The sequence below is a fragment of the Cygnus olor genome, chromosome 12, assembly GCF_009769625.2.
Source record: "Cygnus olor isolate bCygOlo1 chromosome 12, bCygOlo1.pri.v2, whole genome shotgun sequence".
In the NCBI taxonomy this organism is placed as follows: Eukaryota; Metazoa; Chordata; class Aves; order Anseriformes; family Anatidae; genus Cygnus; species Cygnus olor.
Window position 1 is genome coordinate 12,159,172 of NC_049180.1, and position 19,274 is coordinate 12,178,445.

Consider the following 19,274-nt stretch of genomic DNA (forward strand, 5'->3'; position numbering starts at 1 on the left):
ACTTTTTACCAACAAAAAGGAATGTCCTTTAACAAGATTAGGGACTGTAGTGTAGCCTACACTCCTCAGTAAGGCTGAGGTGGTGTAGCCATGACTTCATGTGGTCAAAATACCCGAGTTACAGTTGGTTTCTTCAGGGGACATCATTCCTCTGACTGCCCCTAACGTCCTTCGGTGGCGATCTGGTTGCTGGTGTCGATAAAGCGTGCTGTTTTTTCTCTGCTGTCACTGCTGTTCATGACAAATGCCTCCCCCTTTGCATTGGAGGGTCTCTTTGGACATCAGTATTCAAACCAGTGTCGCCTTTAGGTTGGTGCCCTAGAGCTGTGAATGGTTCAGACACCATGCAAGCTCCTCCTTCACCATCCTTGAGACTCCCGTATATTTCCGTGCCCTCTGTAAACACCGAGGGGCAGCTGGATCCCCTCTGCTTTGCCTGGAGGGCACTGAGCTGTGGCGCGGGACCACGCCAGTCTTGTCTCAGAGGAGCTGAGCAGTTGAGCCATCAACTCCTACGGGATGACTGAGCAGGAAACTGGTTCACAAGTGGAAGGTGAGCATCAAGGAGGGTGCTTTGTGGAGGCTTCTGCATGGCCTCCACTGCAGGAACATTGGGCTGTGATGTTTGGGTAGCCTGCAGGGAGATGGCTCTCCAGCTGTGCGTACATCAGCTTGTGGAGGAAGAGCTTTAAGGGGTGGTTGCAACATGTCTGCCAGAGCCCTGGTGACCTGGGTAGGAGCGGTGCTGATGTTACCCTTGAAGACCCTGTGTGGTCACCTGGGCTTCTTGCCACAGCTGCAGTAAATGCTGTGCCACCCGTGAAGTGTCTGGGTCAGATTCAGCGCTTGGTGGAGCAGGGCTCAAGTGCTTGTTCAGGGTCTATCTACCTGGTTGTTGGTGCTGGGATTAAGTTCTTGGTGTCCTGAGTTGGTTCATGTTTTGTTAATACTTTGAGTGACAGTGCCCTTTCTTGATTCAGGATAATTAAAAGTACATGGGATCAAATTCTCAAGGTCCCTCATTCTCCAGGGGAAGAAAGACAGCTGTCCACCACTGCATAGCTTCTGAAACGTTGTATACTACAGCTGAAAACAAAACTGAAGGAAATCTCTCTAAACTATCGTTATTGCATCAGCTTCTGGACTGTGTTAAGCTCTCCTGATGAATGGAAGCTACCAGTTCACATTGCTACTTGTTTTTTTGAAGTCTTGAAAGCAGCCTGCTGACGTCTTCCCCCTCCATCTGCTGCTGATGGCTTGTGAGTCATAGTGATGGCATGGGCTTAAATCACTGTATTCTGCAGGTGAGAAATGCTTCCCTGGCTTCCAGCTTGCTCTGCCTGGTCTGTGTGTTGGTGGGCAGTCTTGGAGAGCTGCTAGACCTGAAAGTTATATCTGAGGGTACAAATGATTCGGAGAGAAGAAAGCTCAGACTCTTACAGAAAAATGTGGTGTTTGTCTTCCCGCTATGTTGCAGTACGCAAAATCTGGGAAGATCTCTGTTTCACAGGAGATTCGGAACTTGGTAGTGGTGACGTGGGTTCATGGAGGTAACGTATATTGATTCTGGATTGAACCATGAAAGCATATTTGACATCAGCTTCAGCACTAGCTAGGCAAGGTTTGCTGCCTGCCAGCATCCACTCGGGTCTAGAAGGGTGGAGGGGACATCACACTTCTTGTCTCTATCTAAATAAAGGCTCTTTTTCTCTTGTAGACCTGGTGTTGCAGTAATAGGGAGGAGCAAGAAGGGCGTGATACCTAGGAGATACAGCCCCAAATCAGCACACTGGGGTTCTGGTTGTGCTGTAACAGCACGGTGCAGCAGTGGCACGCGTGCTGTTCGTAGTGCTTTGCTGGGCAGGAAGAGCAGCAGTTCGTACCAGCTCGGTATGGTTGAAGAACAACAGTCTGTCATGGGATCTCTGCCATGTAGAGGATTCTGGCTAAAAAAAAAATGAGTTGGGAGAGCATGGCATTGAGTGAAGTGTAGTTTATCAGATCTGGTCAGTTTACCTGTTCTGATCATCACCTGACTTCAGCCATCCTTCGTCCTGTGCTCCCCATGTCTTTTACATCCTTCCAGAGTTGATTCCTTTTTGCCTGCCTTTAGCTTTCTCCAATCTTTCCCCCTCCAGTTGCATTTGAGTGGTGGTAACCTGGGGATCACTCCCAGCAAGAGGCTTTGCAAAGTATAGTATGCATCTTGTCAAAGTGGTGTTTCTATAAATTTCTCTAGTCCAGGCTTAGAATGACATTGAATTCTGACACCTCGTGACTGTCTAGCCGTCAGTTAAGCTGACGAGCTGCAGTCTTTCCTCCCTTGCACACTGCAATCCATCCGCCTCACTTGGGCGATACTGTTGTACTGCTTGTTGTTGCCTTCAAGCTGGTTGTTCTTGTAGGTCTTAGTAATTAAGGCTTGCTCATTCTTCATTTTGGAAACTAGCCTTTTCTGCCTACCTACACAGCAGACCCTCTGGCCATCTTTAAGTCTTTTCCTTGTCTGCATCCACACACATTTTTCACTTTTTTTTTTCCTTCTGTTTATCTGGGTTACCTTCACTTTCCAGCTAGGCTCCTTTGTACCCTAGGTTCACCCAGTCTGTGGCTGCTTGTGTGGTAGCAAGGACCATCATGCTGAAAGGGCGCGCTGTGGTCTCTTGGTCTGTCCCTGATGTGGCTGGCAGCTTCCTAGGAAAATCAACGAGGCTGGAGTCTTGTTCGTATCCATGAGTTTCAAGTGGTTGTAATATGGGCAAGTAAAGAAACTAAGATGCACATAAAAATCCTGAAAGCGTGTCATAATTTTTTATGTTGCAGTGATGTCACTGCAAAAGTTTCCGGCCCCAGTTTTGTGTGAAACATGCTTTTCCTTGCAGCCAGTCAGAATTTACCTGCTTGCAGCTTCGCAGTCACTGCTTGCCCTTCCACTGAGCATCTGAGATCCCTGGTGTGGTGTCATCCTCTGTAACTGCCCCGATGGTACTGGCAGAAGCAGTCAGGTCCCAGCCTGTCTTTTTCAGCTATCTGAGGTTATTCTGCCCTCCTGTATATCAGCAGCTCCTCAAAATCTTGGTCAAAAGCAACAGAGGCACATACGAAAATTTTAATGGTAGCAAGATACGCAGCACAAATATCTTCGGAGCAGAACCAAATGCTAGATTTAATGTGCAGAATTTTTATGTGCATAGCATTTCATTTTTCTGTTCAAGAGCATTCAGCACCTTAATGATCATCTGCCCTAGCTTGGAGTTGAAAGTGCCAAGTTAAATGCAGGTATTGAGTAAACTCTGCAGGTATTGCTATGGATAGACTCAGGCTGGAAGAATGCAGTGAATTGCACGATAACCATGTTACCTTAGTAAAAGATGAGTGGAAGTGTGTGGTGTCCCTGTAATAACTAACTCGGTTCACTTAAGTAAAGGAAAGAAGTGATCTCTCCCAGAATAGTTTTCGGTATCTGCAGATACCATCAGAAACAGCGAGAATGAAGAGCGCTGGCAGTGCATTAGCAAACAGAGCCTGTGCTGTTAGCCTCTACCTGACAGATAGCAAGGTAAGAACGAAAAGCAATTTCAACGCAGCTGATGACTTTGCAACACCAAGTGTGTTGGGAAATCTGTGGAGTATTTCCAAAGTATTCTTGTAACTGACTGCACTGTGGAGGCTGGTTAAAAGATGGTGGAGGACTTGTAAACCCCCAAATCCCTAGTGGCACATGATGGAGGAGTCAGCTAACAGTCTTGTCAACTTTTAAAATTCATTTCCTGCATTTATTGAACTTTCTGAGAGCATGGGGGTAGAGCTTGAACACAGGCTTTTTCTGGCACACTCTAGAGCTGGTTGCAGTTATCACCTGTCCCTCTCCAAAGGAACAGACCAGTATTTTTTTTTTTATGAGGACTACGGCTGGATTTTTCTAACAAGTGACAAACTGGCAGAAAGGCTTAGTGGCAGAGATCCATAACAACAACAACAAAAAAACAACAACAAAAAAACACCCTTTATTTTGCATACTTGTATTTTAATGCAGAAACTAATTTCCTGTGGGAGAAGATAAAATTATAGTTGTATATCATGGAAAACATCTCTCCACAATCTTTGTTGCCTTGTGTTAGATTTCAGCCAGTACAGGATAAACATCCTTAAATCTGGGGTGTGGCTATTTAAAGAATGGTAAGTTTTGCATTAATGCTGCAGAACGTGTGACCTCTGACTGTCTGGCTACCAGGCCTGGAACTGCATGTGCATTTTTGCACTTCTGGTCATTTAGATCTGAGTTGATTTACATGTACCTGTGCAATTAAAAAGGAATTCAGCCTTTTTGATAATAAAAAGTAAAACTGCTTTAGAAATAGTAAGGTTAAAAAAAAATCAAGTTTCATAACATCAGCTTTATTTTCCATTTTATGCTTTGTTTGCCCCATAAGTTTCTCGAAGTTTTTTCCTGTGAATCATAACTACAGCTTTGATACCCATTTTAAAGCTTAGTGTAATGCATTAGATGCTAAGTAAATGGGTTACAGGGTACCAGCCGCCTAACAGCGGAGAACTCCCCCTGCTGATAATCTTCGTTGTCTATCTCCTGCCCAAGAGGAGCAGTAAGACAGCCTGGCTTCACCAAGTTTGGACAGGTATGCCTTCTGGAAAACATTCAAGGTAAACTTTAACTTGCCAGGAACAGAGAAGCACCACTGCCCTCCGTTGTTCCCATTGGTACTCTGTCATACCTCTACAAGAGGCCAGGAAAGCCAGTGTCAGCCTCCCATTTATTGAAGACTTACCTTTGCATGTTATCCTGTGCTGCCCTTTCCTCGATGAGGAGCTTGTTGCAAAGCCAATTCATCCTTCTGCAGGTTCTCCCTTGGCACAGTGCCTGGGACATTTGGGGTGCAGTGGGGCAGCTCATGGGGACCCCAGCTGGTGGCACCGACTGAGGGATCGCCCTCCCCAGCTATGCCAGCCAGTTTTTAAACCCACGAGAAGCTCGTGCAAGGCACAGTCGTCATCTGTTGTCCTCCGCTGTTCCTGCCAGAAGAAAGGATATTTTTAAACCAGCAGGGTGGCCAGTTTTTCACTCCTCTCCCTGGAAATGTAGTGTTGTTCCCAAGCTGTTGAAATGTAGCATAACAAGGAAAACAGGCACAGGGCACACTTGTAGTACTAATTTGCATGATCATACGAGTCTCTTGGCCTACGTTTTAGCTTCCTCAGGGGTTAAAATGCTTTTTTCTTGTATCAGCTGCAGTATCTTTTTTCCCATGAGCCCCGTCAGACAGTGAAAGTGTTTGACAATAGTCCTGCAGAAATGCATGCGTTTTTCTAAAAACTATGGATTTCTTCCCTTGTAAGGAAGAATTGTTTTTTTATAAGTCTTTTTTATAAGTCTTTTGCTTGGAAAAAGAAGAAAATATCAATTTACAGAGGAATGTCCTTTTGCATTTCATAGAGCTGTGAGACCATGGTGATTTTTAAGTAGAGCAACAAGAGTGGTGGCAAGATGCAGTTGGATGGCTCTGTTGAAAAGGGCACTATGCTCTGCTTTGAAGAGCTGAAACACTTGAACAGGATGAAAGTGTGCCTCTCCTAGCCTGGCACAAAACACCAAGGCCAGCCACACAAATGTACTTCTCGTAGCTTCTGCTCTTTCTTTTCTTCTAATGCACCTGCTCGGTGGGTGGGAGTACAGGTGCATTTGTGTTGCTCCATACATATCTGAAGTGTTTGTCCAGATCTCTTCAACTGCAGGAGCAGATATCTTAGGCTCTCCAAAATGTTACCAGCTCAATTAAAACCTGGAAAATCCTTCAGCCTCCTGCCCAGCATACATCAGTGACCATATTCTTGCAAAACTTTAGCATGCTGTATTGGAAAACACTTTATTTGCAGGTAAAGAAACACCTCCACTAAAAGGGCATTGTGCAGGCTTACAACCAATGTATGCATTTAAAAAAAATCAATTTCCCTTCACGTCGGCTGCTTGTTGAGGTTTTGAAATTTGTCTCCTCCAATGGAATTGGTGTGTCACAAGGAACTTCATAAAAAATCATTCTTACTGCCTTTTTACTATGTACTTCAGCATATGTTGCAACTCTTCTCTGTAAAGAGAACTCAAAATCCTAAGGCAGAGAAAGCAAGGAGGGGAGTGCTCTATCCTGCATTTCCATACGGCTGGTCTGCGACACCCTGTTAAGATTTTATATTTCATAGTTGTGTGTGTGCCATCAGGCTGGTGAATTTTCTGCATCGGAGGCAGGTGATTTGACTGGGCTTGCCATTAGTCGCAGCAGTTCAGTGTATTTTTATTTGTGCATTTCTGGGCACTGTAAAATCCTGTTAATGGCAGTGTGGTATTTCTGGGGAATTAGGGATGTAGGGATAAAGGGACATTGGTAGGGTAGAAAAAGAATATTAAGCTGCCTCTGTAGAATACAAACTATTAACAGAAAGGATTTAAACTGTCAAGTGCTGCCAGTGGTCTCGTGTGACTCCTTTACAGGACCCTGAGACTGGACTGGGCAGTTCCTTTTGTCACTGGGTCCTTTTTCCTTTGATTTCATTCCTTTGCTTTCTTACTGTGGCTCGGATGTGTCGTTTTTCCAATACCTTAGTGGAGGTACATCGTAAGTGACAAGACGTGCCGCTGCATGCCTGTTTGCTCAGGACCAAAATTCATTGAGCGAGAGCTGACGTTAATCCTACAGGGGAAAGAGCTGCATCCACGAGAAGCTCCTTACCCCGTGAGGATGTGGGGACTGACAGCACCGGGCTGCCTTCTCCTGCTGCCTCCTCCAGTGGGGTCGAGAAGTTGTTTTCCTATGAAATGGTAGGAGGGAGAGTAACTGCTTCCTGCAGGTCTGCGGGCTTTGAGAGGTCATCCCTGCTATAACCTGTCCTCGCCAGCAATAGGGAGGAGCGGGTGGCCCTTGGGTTTTGGTAGCCCCTGGCTGGGAGCCTGTGCTGGGCGAAGCGGTGCGGAGGTCAGCCTGTGTAGGGCTCGAGCTATGTGCAGCCCTTGAGCAGGGTGCCAGCACTTGGTCTGCCACTGCCGTGGCACACACGAGAGCTTCTAGCAAGCTGTAGGGTGAGGGGATGGAGATAAATTCTTGACCTGCTGCAGCTGGGCTTGCTAGCCCTGGTCTGCCGAGAACCTCGGGGTGCTGTGGGCTCCAGAAGATCAGAAGAGCTTGTAGAGCAGTGTGCCCCCGCAGGCAGAGGGAGCCCTGACTGTGTCTGCAAAACGCTTCTAAAGGTTTTCCAGGTGGTTGCTGTTAATGGCTTGCACTCTGGAGGGAAAAAACTACAGCATCTCCTCGCCGAGCCCAGAGTCTGAGGCTTCGAAGAGCTGGGGTTTGGTAGAAGCTCCAGCTGCCGTCCCTGCTGCTGCAGGTTAAAGGCTAACTTTAATCAAAACTGGGGGCTGCAAAGAAGGTCTGTAAGCACACAACTTGTTGCAAATCACTTTGTGGCCTGCAGTTGACCCTGCCTTAGAGAGACTAGTTGGTCCTGATATATTTGGAGCAATTCGATGTCGAAAGGTGTCTCAAACTTGCCGTGACCAGAAGGTGGGACTTCTGCAGCAGGAGCCACGTGCTCTACTCAGGGTGAGACAAAGGAGGGCTTGGGCGGCATGGGTAGGAAGTCAAGACTTTGACTTCAGGCAGGTCAGAGAGATCTTCAGAGATTTTTTTCAGCTGCTAAAACTGTTTTGGGAAGCTCACGTTGGTACCGAGTTGGAGTTTCTTGTTTTTTCTTGGCAGCCTCTTTACCTAATCCCTGAAATCCCGTAATCTGAAAAGATTGCAACCGAAGCTTTCAGGCTGGTAGACACCAGGGAACTGGGTTGTTTTGAGCTGGAGAGGGTAGCTCAGGCCAGCAGCAGCACGTCTGGGGAAAACTTTGGTGGTTTGGAGTATGAGCTTCAAGGCTGGTTCCTCTGGTCTCTTCTCCACTCTCACCAGCCTGCTGATTTGCCCTCCTGTTGCCCCGAGAGCGCGGAGACAGAAATGCCGGGCGTGTTTTCCAGTTCATTTGTTACTTAAGTGGATGCTTTTATGGATTTTCCTGAAAACTGAGCTTTCACTAATGCACCAGATTAGCGTTGATTGGTGAGATGGGAGCCTCGCAGACCAGTCTCAGAGGTAGGGCGCTCGGAGACGCCCGCTGTCCCCGTGGTGCCAACGGATCCTGGCCGCGTGTCCGCAGCTCATGAGGTGCCATCAGCACGGCACGCACCCAGCATTGCAGGAACTCGCAGTAATTAACTGAAGAGTTTGATTTTCTGGGTAAGGAAAGGTAGAACTGAGCTGTCTGACAAGGCAGGGGTTTGCATGCTTCCTACCGGTGATCCCGCTCTGTCTGAAGGATAATTTTATAGGGATTCTTGCAGTCTGATCACTTTGAGTCAGTGGTATGTAGCTCTGACACACGGAAGGCTTCTCACTGATGACTCAGAAGCGTTCCTATACTGTTATATCAGATGATAGAAAGGTCTGGAATTAGTTTTACCACTTTCTGTTCTTTCTGACTTTTCTCCGTCTTTTTCATTTGCTTTTAACTTTACGAGCTCTTGGAGTTCTTAGTGCCGGTCTTCTTGCTTGAGAGGCTTCTTTTGAAAAACTAGGAAACGAGCTTGGCTCTTGGATGAGAATGTAAAATTTCATGGAATATTCGTTGTCCAAAAGCGGTAGAAGTTCCCATACCTCCATCGTTTGGCACAGGGACTTGGCAAGGATGGATCTGGCATTGGGATTTTTTTAGTTGGTTCATGAAATTGTTCAATAATCTATTAAAAAAAAAATAATCACTGTTTGGAAATGCACGATAGCCCTTGATAGTCTTGCTTTGAAAGCCTAGCAATATTCTGTGTGTGCTGAATGCGTGCCAGGCACATGCAGCTCCACAGCAGTCGTATGGGTAAGCCATATGAGTACGTGCACTAACCACTTGAGCTGAGATGGTGAATTAACCCTGTCTCGGGGTGAGGGAGAGGCAGGATTGAAGTGTTTCTTGTATTCTGGCAGCAGGGAGCCCCCTCCTCGCCCATCTCTTCTGTGCCGACGGATTGGGGTTACAGTGGGAAGAGGGGTTCTGGCGCTAGGAAAAGCTGGGCTTCTCCACTGCCTGCTACAGATCGTGTCCTCATCCGCCCTTTGTGCTGAGCAATGTCTTTATTCCCCCAAACCTGTCCAATAAAACCCATGCTGACGAGCCATCGCTACTTAAAGAATATGTAGGGAGCGCAGTTCTCTAGGACACTGCCTAAGGTCCCATGGCGTGTGGGGCTTCAGCCCATCTGAGGGAGGAGAGGCTGTGTTCATTGTATTTGCGGCTGGCCATTGCATTGGAGGGGCTGTGGAGTGCACTGAATTCCAGATGGCAATAGCAGATGTGAATTTTTTAAAAAATAAGAGCACGCTAGTGCCCCGAAATAAGTGAAGGACAGAAGATTGGAGGTGTTGACTTCTCCAAAAAGGAGGTCAGAACAGATCACAAGCTGTTAACGTGAGACAGCAGTGTCAAACTGGTGGGAAAAGAGATGCTGGGGTGTCTGAAGAGAAAAGCTGTGTGTGGTATGGTCCTGCTGCATTGGGTGTCTGATGCAGCATGCCAGGCTGAAGCTCTGACACCTCAGGGCAGCGTACTTCAAAGCAAAAAGCCTGCAGGCCAAGGGGAGGGACTTTACAGAAGATCAACAAAAACAATTGGGCATCAGAAAACCAGAGTCTCTGGAAAATTGGAAAGCTACTGGCTGTTTGGCCTAGAGAAGGTGATGCGATAGCTGTTTGCAAATATGCAAAGGGTGCTTCAAAGAGGAAAAGGAATAATCTCTTTTCCAGGTTATGGTAAACAAGAGCTTTAAACTGTATTTGGATAGGTTCACGTTAGACATTTTAAAACACTTTACTACTGTCTCATCTTAAAAAAAAAAAACAAAAACAAACAAACAAAAAAAAAAAACGGGAGGATTGCTGAAGCTGTCTTGAAGAATGAGTTAGGCAGCAGTGATGCATCTGCAGTCGATCCTTGGGGGACTGTGGGAGGGATTGGATGATCCCTGGACATCCACTGCAGCCTTGGTTTTTAACCCTGATTTCCCAAGGAAGCAAAGCTTGTGCAACTGTGCTGTCTTTCCGTCTCCCAGAATTTACTAAGGTAAATTTCAGCGAAACTTGAGGAAACTTGAGAGAGAGACGTGGAGGAAACTTGAAACAAGAGTTCCTGAGACGGGCTCAGTAGGGGACAGAACTAAACTTCTTGCTGCAGGGAAGGCAGTTAAATTTCAGTCTAAATTGATCCACAGAATTGATTAGCATGTGTCACAAGCAGTCCGGAAAAAAAATACACTTGACCCTGTTAAATGTGTGGGATGGAGCTGGGCTGTGCGGTGCATCTATGCACCTATCAGGTGCTGGTGCAGGCAGGGGACAGGGAGAAGTGTATGGGGTACAGATGCCCTGGAGTCACAGAAACCTTAGTTCTGAGGGGTCTTCAGAGGTCTGTTATCCCATTCAGCTTCAGGTGGGTTGGCTGTGACTTTCTTCCTGCCCCCTTGTAAGGCTTCAAGGATGGAGATCCCCACCTCCCTGGTGACCTTTCCAGGGCTGCACCAGTTTTTTTTGTTGTTCTGTTTTTTCATGACATGAACCTGCCAAGGTGCAGCTTTTTCCTGTTGCCCCTTGTTAAACTGTTTGGGTGTGCTGTGTGGCTCTATAATCCTCATAACTACTTCCAAGTAATTATGGTCTACTACTAGAGCAGCATTATAACAACTTCCCTTGGCGTGATGGCCATCCCTCTAACCTCACCCAGCCTGTGCTCCGTGTCAACGAGAGCGAACAGCCTGCTCGTGTTCAGAGTGGCACCCACCATCACCCTCGTGCCTTTCACAGCGGGTTCCTACGCAGCCGCTCCCACCTTTGCCTTTACAGGTGCAGAAATGGACACTTAATGGATTTTGTGAGGCTTTTTCTGAGCCTAGCCTTGAGTTTAATCCAGAGGGACGCTGCTGGAGTTCTGCCCCTGTCTGCCTCTGCCCTGACCTTAGGTCGTGCTGGTTTGTAGTGCACCCGTGTCATCGTCTGCTTTGCTAAAGGTCTCAAACAGCAAGATGCCCAGGAGGGACTGCTGTGTGTTCAGCTTCCTCCTGGCCTGTGGTCGGACATGGGATTATCGATCGCCACACTTTGAGGACAGTCTGTGCTCGGGGATTCAGTCCTTCCACCTGTATTCTTCCGAGTCCAGCTCTGTTGACCCCGAGCTTTCTCAGTGCAAAACTTCTCAGCCACCGTGGTGATTAAAGAGTCCTCTGTGTGCAGCTACGACTTGCTGGCCGTAAGAGCTGGATGTGAAGTGATGCTAGCTAAAACGTGGCATCAACCCATCTTAACGCCAGTTATCTCCTAGGCAAAGCAACTGCGTTACAGTTGGAGCGGTCCCTGGCTGCAGGGAAGAGCTTTGTGCTTATTGTTTTTGTAGCCGCTGTAATTCTTCTGCGTGATTGTAGCTGAGCACTCTGGGCTTGTACAGGGAAAATCGGCTGGCTATTTCCATTTGAAAAGCTGGGTTATAGAAGTTCACAGCACCAGATGGCTGCGCATACTTATAATGCTGTGGATTATTAAAGGGTCGTTGTTTTTTCCTCTTTCATCCTTCCTTTATTCCTCTTTCCCACATCAACAAATTAGTGCAGAATGCTTGGGACATTGTCCTGGGCACACGTTAACACATCACATCTTTTAGTAGGAAACTTTCTGTTCAGCACATGACACCTCACTGCTGCTGGCTCCAGCCTGCTCCTTCAGAGTTGACACTTCCAGTTTCTACAGTTGTGCAGGTACCTCCTAAATCAGACAAGGCAGCTGTGTTAACACGAATGCTCCAAAACCTGCCCGCCTCTGGGTGGTGGCATCGTGTCCTTGCCAGCACCCCGTGGCTGCCTGTTCCTCAGCTTTTGCAGCTGCTGTGCCCGCTCCATGAAGGAACCATGTGAGAAAAATCTCAAATAACTTTCTTCAGACAGGATCTTCTGTGAAGCTATTTTATTCGCGATTGTAATGGCAGGCGTCCTGCCAGTTAGGAGCGCATTATAGTAAACAAAGCATAACCTTTTATTCCCTATTAACCGACACCTGATCACCTCCCCTGTTTCCTCATTAGCTGAGTACTACAGGTTCACAAGCTACTCGACGCTCCTCTATACCATATATGTACAATTTTTCTTTTTTTCCAACCCTTATAATTCCTCCCTTTTTCCTTTTTTTTCCCCTTTCTTATGTCTTGAGAACCTGTGATCTTTGTTTTACTGTTCCACACTGCTCATCCTGTTTTTCTCAAGCTTCCACCTTATTTTGGAACAGTGAGGCCTTCTACTGTCCATTTACCTACTTAGCATTTCTCCTTATTATGGCTACACAACTACCTTGGAATACAGAAAATTAGTTCTCTACTGCAAAAACACAACTTAGTTTCTCACAACCGTATGAAAGGTGTAGCACAAAGAATACATGGGCATCTTTATTTACTTTTAAAATCTAATAGCTTGTCGCTTGTCCACCACCAGAGACCTCTGAATTTTAAAATGTAGCTACTCTGTAAAATAATAGAAGGTGATGGTTGGGCCCTGCCTCCAGTACAGCACGTGTTAGGTTGGGTCACTTTTGAGAGTGAAGCCGTTGTGTTTGTGTTCCTGATACCTGGGGCGATCAGTGCTCAGACCTTACCTTCCTGTTAATGGTTTTTAGCGGCCCAACTGTTGGGAAGGGGACCGCCAACACGGAGTGGGAGCACCTGTAGGGACGCTGGCAGGGTTCCCAGCAGTGTTGTGGCCGTGTGTGATCCACAGGCTGGAAAGCAGCTGCTGTGACCCCGGCACCCACGTTGGGTCTGCAGGCTACGAAAGGCTCGTCCTGATGCAGGTAGCTAACCACCAGAGCAAACTCCTGAGGAGTCAACGTTTCTGCCTGCCTGGGGCTTCTCTGCAACTTGCTGAAGCGCGCTGCATCTGCACGGCCTCTCCTCGCAGGGCTGCTGGTGTGTCCGGGGGCCATGTACGGCCGAAATCCAGAGACATCCTAATTCTGATTAAAAAAAAAGTATCAGAAGCATATTTGCCACATCCCTTAAGCTAAAAATAAATAAAAAGCCAGCATAAAGCAGTCTTTGTGTTAGCTTGCTCCTGGTGCAGGGGGATGCTCGACAGCGGCGTGCTCTCCCTCGCAGGCAGACGAAATGCCGGGGCTGCTCCGGTGCCTGGAGCCAGCACAAGTTGGGCTCTGCTGGCGTGGGCACCGCTCTGCCTGCACCGCCGTGGCTTCCGCCCCCTCCTGGAGAAGACTCGTGTTGGTAATGCGGGTCAGCATCTGATTTCAGGTGTGCTAGCAGCGCTGTACGGCACACGCTGGGTTCATGCTCCCTTTATCTGGAAGAGGAAGAGGTGGGCTGGCTGCTGGAACCCCAGAACAATGCGTGCTTGTTCTCCGGTGCCAGCGCGGGCTGCGCTTCAATAGCTTTTGTGTGGATGTGAATAATAAGCAGGGGTGTTGAGGGGATTTAATCACGGAGGGCCCAGCACTACGTGCGTTCACCTAGCCTGAGTGACGCTTGTGCGAGGATCTCTTGCTTTTCCTCCTCCTCCTCATCTAGGCGCAGAGCCTGAATTGAATAAAACACAGCACACTTGAGAGCTCTTTAAGGCATTGTGAATGAGGCTGCTTTCCCCCGGCTTTATTATCTGGCAGGGCTGAAGCTGCAGATCAGAGCTGTGCCCCGCGTTTTATGCAGCGTGGAAGTTTGGATATTTTTGTAGTAAATGTTGGTGCAGGCTGGGAGCAGCGGCTGTCATCCCCGAGGGGTGAAAGCTGCAGCTCTCCACAGCAGGGGTTTCTACTGTTGTTAAAACTGTAAGACTGTGGTGGTTCCTTCATAAGTGGCTGAAGTGCTGCTGACTCGGGACTGTGCCATTCACTCGGGCTGATGGAGCTGCCTCTGCAGCCACCTGGTGAGTCGTATCAAGGAACGGTGGCTGAAACCTTAGCAAAAAAAATGCATTGAAGCTCCATGATGTGGCCTACTTTGGCTGCACAAACATCTCTGCTGGCATGATGGAAGGCGCAGCAACAAGATGTGGATGAGAAATAGAAGCATCTAGTGGTAAAGCACGCTGTCAGCTCCTGATTCGGGGGCTGTATCTGCAGGGTCAACCACTCTTTTACAGTATGTGCTTATTAATTATCCTATTTGAGTTGGCTTTATCTTCTCTTTCTACTGCTTTGCTGAGGGCTTTCCCTGAGCACGGGCCTTAGTGCAGAGGATTTCCAAACCAGGGCTCGCACAAGTTGCTGCGGCTTGCAGGCTGTTTGGGTATTGCCGTGTGCTGCCTCGGCACCTGTGTCCCAGCCCTTCCTTTGGCTTCCTTAGGGCCCGACTGGGCCCATGGTGTCCAGCCCTCACTCCGCACTTCCCTGTGTGTGGTTCAGGATGGCCTCGGCATCGCTGTTACCTGCTTTGTGCTCACTGTCTGTGCCATGGAGCGTCGGGTTATCAGCAGTGAGGGCCCGGCAGCCTCTGACCCAGTGGATGTACCCAGCCCGTGCCCCGTCAGGGCAGCCTCGTTACTGGAAATCCGCTGTCTTGTAAAACCTGAAAGTAGCCGTCTGTCTTCCTTAGGTAAGCCCGGTGGGAATTTGCGTGCTGCTGGAGGGCTTCTCTCTCCATGGTGCTTTGAGGCTGGTCCAGCACTTGGTCAGACCCTTCCCGTGCATCGGGCACGCAGCGCTTCTGAGTTAACTAGAGCGATCTTCTGGAGCTGTGATAACATGCCTTGTGCCTCTTCTTTTTGTAAAGACCAGCTAGCAAAGAGATTCAAGGCCTTTGCGGTTCTGTGTCCCTTGCCATCCCCATAATGGTGTCCCCAGAGTCACTTGTGCTGAAAACAGCGTGTGGCTGGTTTTGTAATCAGGAGAAGAACGTGCGTTTCTTTCTGCAGCGTATACCTAAGACTAAAAGCAAAGCTTGGAAATGGGATGCCTGTTTTTTTTTCTTTTCTTGTATCGGCACAAGACTAACCAGAACATCCCTCTGCTGCTTTTGTGTCTCTAGGGAAAATGTCAAGGAGCTTGAGTGCATGCATAGGGGTTTGTGTGCTGAGTGCTGCACCCACGGAGCTGAAGAGAGCTCTCGGGCTGCCAAAGAGGAATTGCCGTTAGCGAGGAGAGCGCTGTCGGCAGGCTCGAGCAGGTCACCTGTAAGAAATGTCTGTCTGAAGCTTGCCTGGCTGCCATCTCAGGCTTCATTCACTGCTCCAGCGGGCAGAGAAAGTGCAACAGGGCTTTGAAATCTGAGCATTTATTAGAGGGAACCGATGTCATCCTGTGGTACACAGTACTGGAGGGGTGCAAGGGGGCAGCACTCCGAGGAGAGGGGAATTTTGCCAATAACTGTAGCTCTTAGACATGGGGTGTCCATACACGTGCTTACAGCACGCCTTCCTTCACGTCCTCCTGAGAAGCTTCGTACCCCTTGGGCTTGGTTGTTGAATAGGAAAACCTGGCACAAAAGGTAGAAGGGAGCAAAGGGTGACTGCACAACTCTTCTCAGAGTTGTGAGTTACTCATTAATTGCTGGTTTTCCATTCCAAATGTACTCACTAGAGAAAGTCAGCAGCCTTCCCTGCCTTCTGGGGATCTCCCCACACCTGAAGGTTTGTGCCAGTTAGTGGGTAGGGTGTGAGTTTTAAGTCTCCTTTAGAGCTTACAGTAGCACTAGGCTTTGCTGCGTCTGATCTCTTCTGATCTCAGAAGCCCTGCAGTCCAGATCCTGCCAGGTGAACAGAGAGGAGAGCACCTTAGAACCGTAGTCCCATAAGCACGAGCTGGTGCAGCTCCTCCAGCACTGCCTGGTGCTTGGAGCAAGGACAGCAGAGCGATGGCAAGACGTCCCGCTTTGTGCTGAGCTGAGCCTTTACGAGAGTAAAGATGTGCTGTTGCTTCCTTTGACTGTTGCAGGACCCTAGTTATTTGTGTTAGTGAGAGCTATTCAAACTTAGTGCTTTTTTTTTTTTTTAATTCTGCTGGATGATGTTTTTAGCTACTCTGTTGAATTCTGGAGTTAGCCGTTAGTTTCCAATGGACACGTGGACCTCTGACGTCAGGGCCAATAGCTTCTGGTGTTGAACCGCTGTGTAGTCTGCGTCCAGGGTTTGTCTCAAGAGAAGTGAGAGCTGTGGGATGGCTGCTGCGCTGGGTATTCCAGACAGAGGACCTCAGTGCAGTTGCTTGAAGAGCTGCTCACCTGCCAGAGACTGCTGCTGGTGTTCGGCAAGCACAGCTGAGGTTCTGCTCAGAGCATAACAGCCCCGATGTGGAGCATTTTCCTCTCAAGCCGCTCTCTGCGTCTCCTCTGGCTGCACCATAAGCTGCTTCACCTTTCTGATCCCAGTAAGAAATGGGCTCAGGGCTGCTCTTCGTGCACTGGTGCCCTGCTGCTGGCCGCCTGTGCCATCTCGTCTCCTGGGGTTGAACGGGTGCTCGAGCAGGGGAAGGTGAGGAGCAGAGTGGGAATCTGCTCTGTCACTTCAGTTCTGCCTCGGAAGTGCACTTCATGCACTGCACCCATGTCCTTCATTGTGTTCCCCAAACACGCCACTCTCAACCTTCCTCAGCTTTTAGGCAGACTTCTGCTGCTTTTCAGTATTAATCGGCCAGATTCCTGCGGTTTTGCTAAGTTAAAACTGATGTTTTGCCAGCTGGTGCAAGGTTTCTGGAAAGTGGGTACATTTTCCCCAGGGTCTGGGGCTGGAAATTGCTAAATTCATTCTACTTAGTGCTTCAGTAGAATGTAGTCTTACCTATTTTTAAACAAAATGCTTCAGTGAAATAAAAGCGAGGATGTGCACGGTGCAGCAAATGAAACCTCCAGTTGCATAAACAGATCAATAAACTGATTTGTGTTTGCTGACCAGAAGAAAAATCTAATTGCAAGTACTCCATATTCAACATTTGTGGTGAAACTGGAATAATTGGAATAATGAGAAATCCAATTTGCTTTTGCTTGGACTTTATTCTTCTTTAGGCTTCATTTAACTGGACTGGTGCAATGCAAAGGCTGGTTATTGCATTCACAGTGTCTAGGTCTTGAGCCAGGCTGATAAGTTCTTTATGGAGTTCTTCAAATTCTAAATCACCAAGTTTGCCATCTTTTAATACAACTTGAAATGATTGGAGTAATATTGTCCCTGGGGGCTAGAGGCTCGTTTCCCTGCCCAGAATCTCCTGCTCTGTGTCGGGCAGCCACCAGACTGCTGACGTCTGAATGCATCTGAGCAGCAAAATAACTCTCAGGCTGCTGCAACTTCCAGATCTGTGTAGTTACTAACGTCTACATCAGGAAATAACGCTTTCCTGGATGTCCTGAAGATATATTTTGGAGAAAAGTATCTGTGTGTGTCAGTCCTCAAGTATTTATTCACTTGAGTGCATCTCTTAAATCTCTATGCGTTTAAATAAAAAAAAAGAAAAAAAAAAAAGAAGATGGAGATCCTGAAATGATTGTATCTCTATGATATAAACGATATTCAGAAGGGTAAAAGATTTTAGATAGATGTGAAGAAATTCCCCAGGAAAAACAATAAGGCTGGAGTCATGCGAATCCTGGATTTGTTTTCTCCATTTGAGTGGGACAAAAAAGCTGTTTCAAGATATCTAAGTCATCTCAATTGCTGCTAACAATAAGGTAGGATGGTACTAAAGAGTGCAAAAAAAAATAAAAATCATCATTGCAAACAAAGTAGAACCATCAACAGCATTTAATATCACTTTAGGTTTAAGTGGGTAAATTGTCTAGACGTATAAGCTTAGATCACTCGTTAGCATACTGCATTGTTTGGAGAATGGAAAACCAGTCCTCTGTGAAGGAAGCAGAACTGTGGGAGCTCCGTCTGCTGGGAGGAAGAAAAGCAAGGAAGTGATGGGAGGTTAGTGGGTCGCAGGCACGTAATGGTGAATCTCTGATTTTAACTGTAGGAATAACTGATACCTTAAATGAGTTTATAAAAATACAGAAAACAGTTCTTAAAATGGTTTTTGAAGGCAAGCCTGGTAAAAGTGGAGGCAAAACCTCTTCTTGCTGGGCTTCAAGGAACTCCACCAGTCCATGGAAGAAGGAACCCAAGCAGACTGGGAGGTTCCTCAGATCTGCAGTGGAGATCTGGAATTTAGAAGGCAGCTGGTATGTTGTATGTTGACTCTGACTCACCAATTTACATCCAGCACTACCCTGGATTACCTTTCATTATGCCAGTAAAGATTTACAATGAAAGGTAACCTGTAAGTTGATTCCCTTGGCTGTTTATTTAGCAGAGGAAGCTTCTAATCCAAAAGTTGGCAGGAAAGGTATGGGCTTGATGCGTGGTTTATGCCTCCACACGTCAGAGGCAGGTTTGGCTTTTTGGTTCTACTGTTACCAATAGCATAAAGGCTGTGCTCTTTAAAACGTACATGGTTCTGTAAAGCAGACTGGTATGTTCGGTTGCAACTCTTATTGTTGTGCTGTTTTCCACATTTGAAAGGTTTTTTGCTATTTTATATATTCTCTTTATAATCTAACCCTTTAGTCTCTGATCAAAGATTGTCCATATTCTATTATAATAGTGTCTGCTTTTTACTTAGCTGATGAAATGCATCTTGACAATACATGGTAAGAAAAAAGTTATTCAATGGCAGGCCATGACAAACTAATTATATTTGAAAACAGCAGACAGAAAAGCTTGAATTTTAAGGCATTTTGTTAACTTACTTAGTTCTTGAAATGTAGACGGGAGTGCATTTTGTATGTGGCTTCAAAACACAAAAGTGGTGTCTAATCCATGAGAGAGTGCTGTGCTTCCTTCCAGAACACGATGGCTCTAATGATTAGAAGTATTTTCAATTCCTGTCCTGAGTATGCTCAAGAACACTTACAGTTTTTTGTTCATGTACCAGTATTTCCTTTCTATTGAGTAGTTCCTATCATTTTCTCCCTCTTCCCATGTAGAGTTAGAGACAGTGATCGTATATCCCCTTTGACCACTTTAGCTAAGGTAAGTAAGCCAGACGGCTTCAGGCTCTTGTAAAACAGACTTTCTGTGCCCTGATGGTCCAAGCAGCCTGCCCGTAGCAAGAATTTGAGCTCATCTTTGCTGACGGGACAGGACGGCCTGCAGGTAGGCGGCAGCACTGTGGCTCTGAGACCATCCTGCCTTTCGGCTCCAAACCCTCCTGTGGATTTAGCTCTCT

The 19,274-nt window shown here is 47.2% G+C and overlaps 1 protein-coding gene across 8 annotated transcripts in view; it reads left to right on the plus strand.

Moving 5' to 3' along the window:
- Positions 1-19,274, plus strand: part of PSKH1 (protein serine kinase H1) — a 38,942-nt gene that overhangs the window by 11,880 nt on the left and 7,788 nt on the right. Inside the window, exon 4 of one of the 8 annotated variants that reach the window (XM_040571391.1) lies at positions 10,935-11,645. The exons of the other annotated variants lie outside the window; for them this stretch is intronic. Coding sequence (XP_040427325.1) covers positions 10,935-11,096 — 162 coding nt within the window. The 3' untranslated portion in view covers positions 11,097-11,645. Of the gene's footprint in view, positions 1-10,934; positions 11,646-19,274 lie in introns of those variants that run through there. 8 annotated transcript variants of the gene reach the window in all.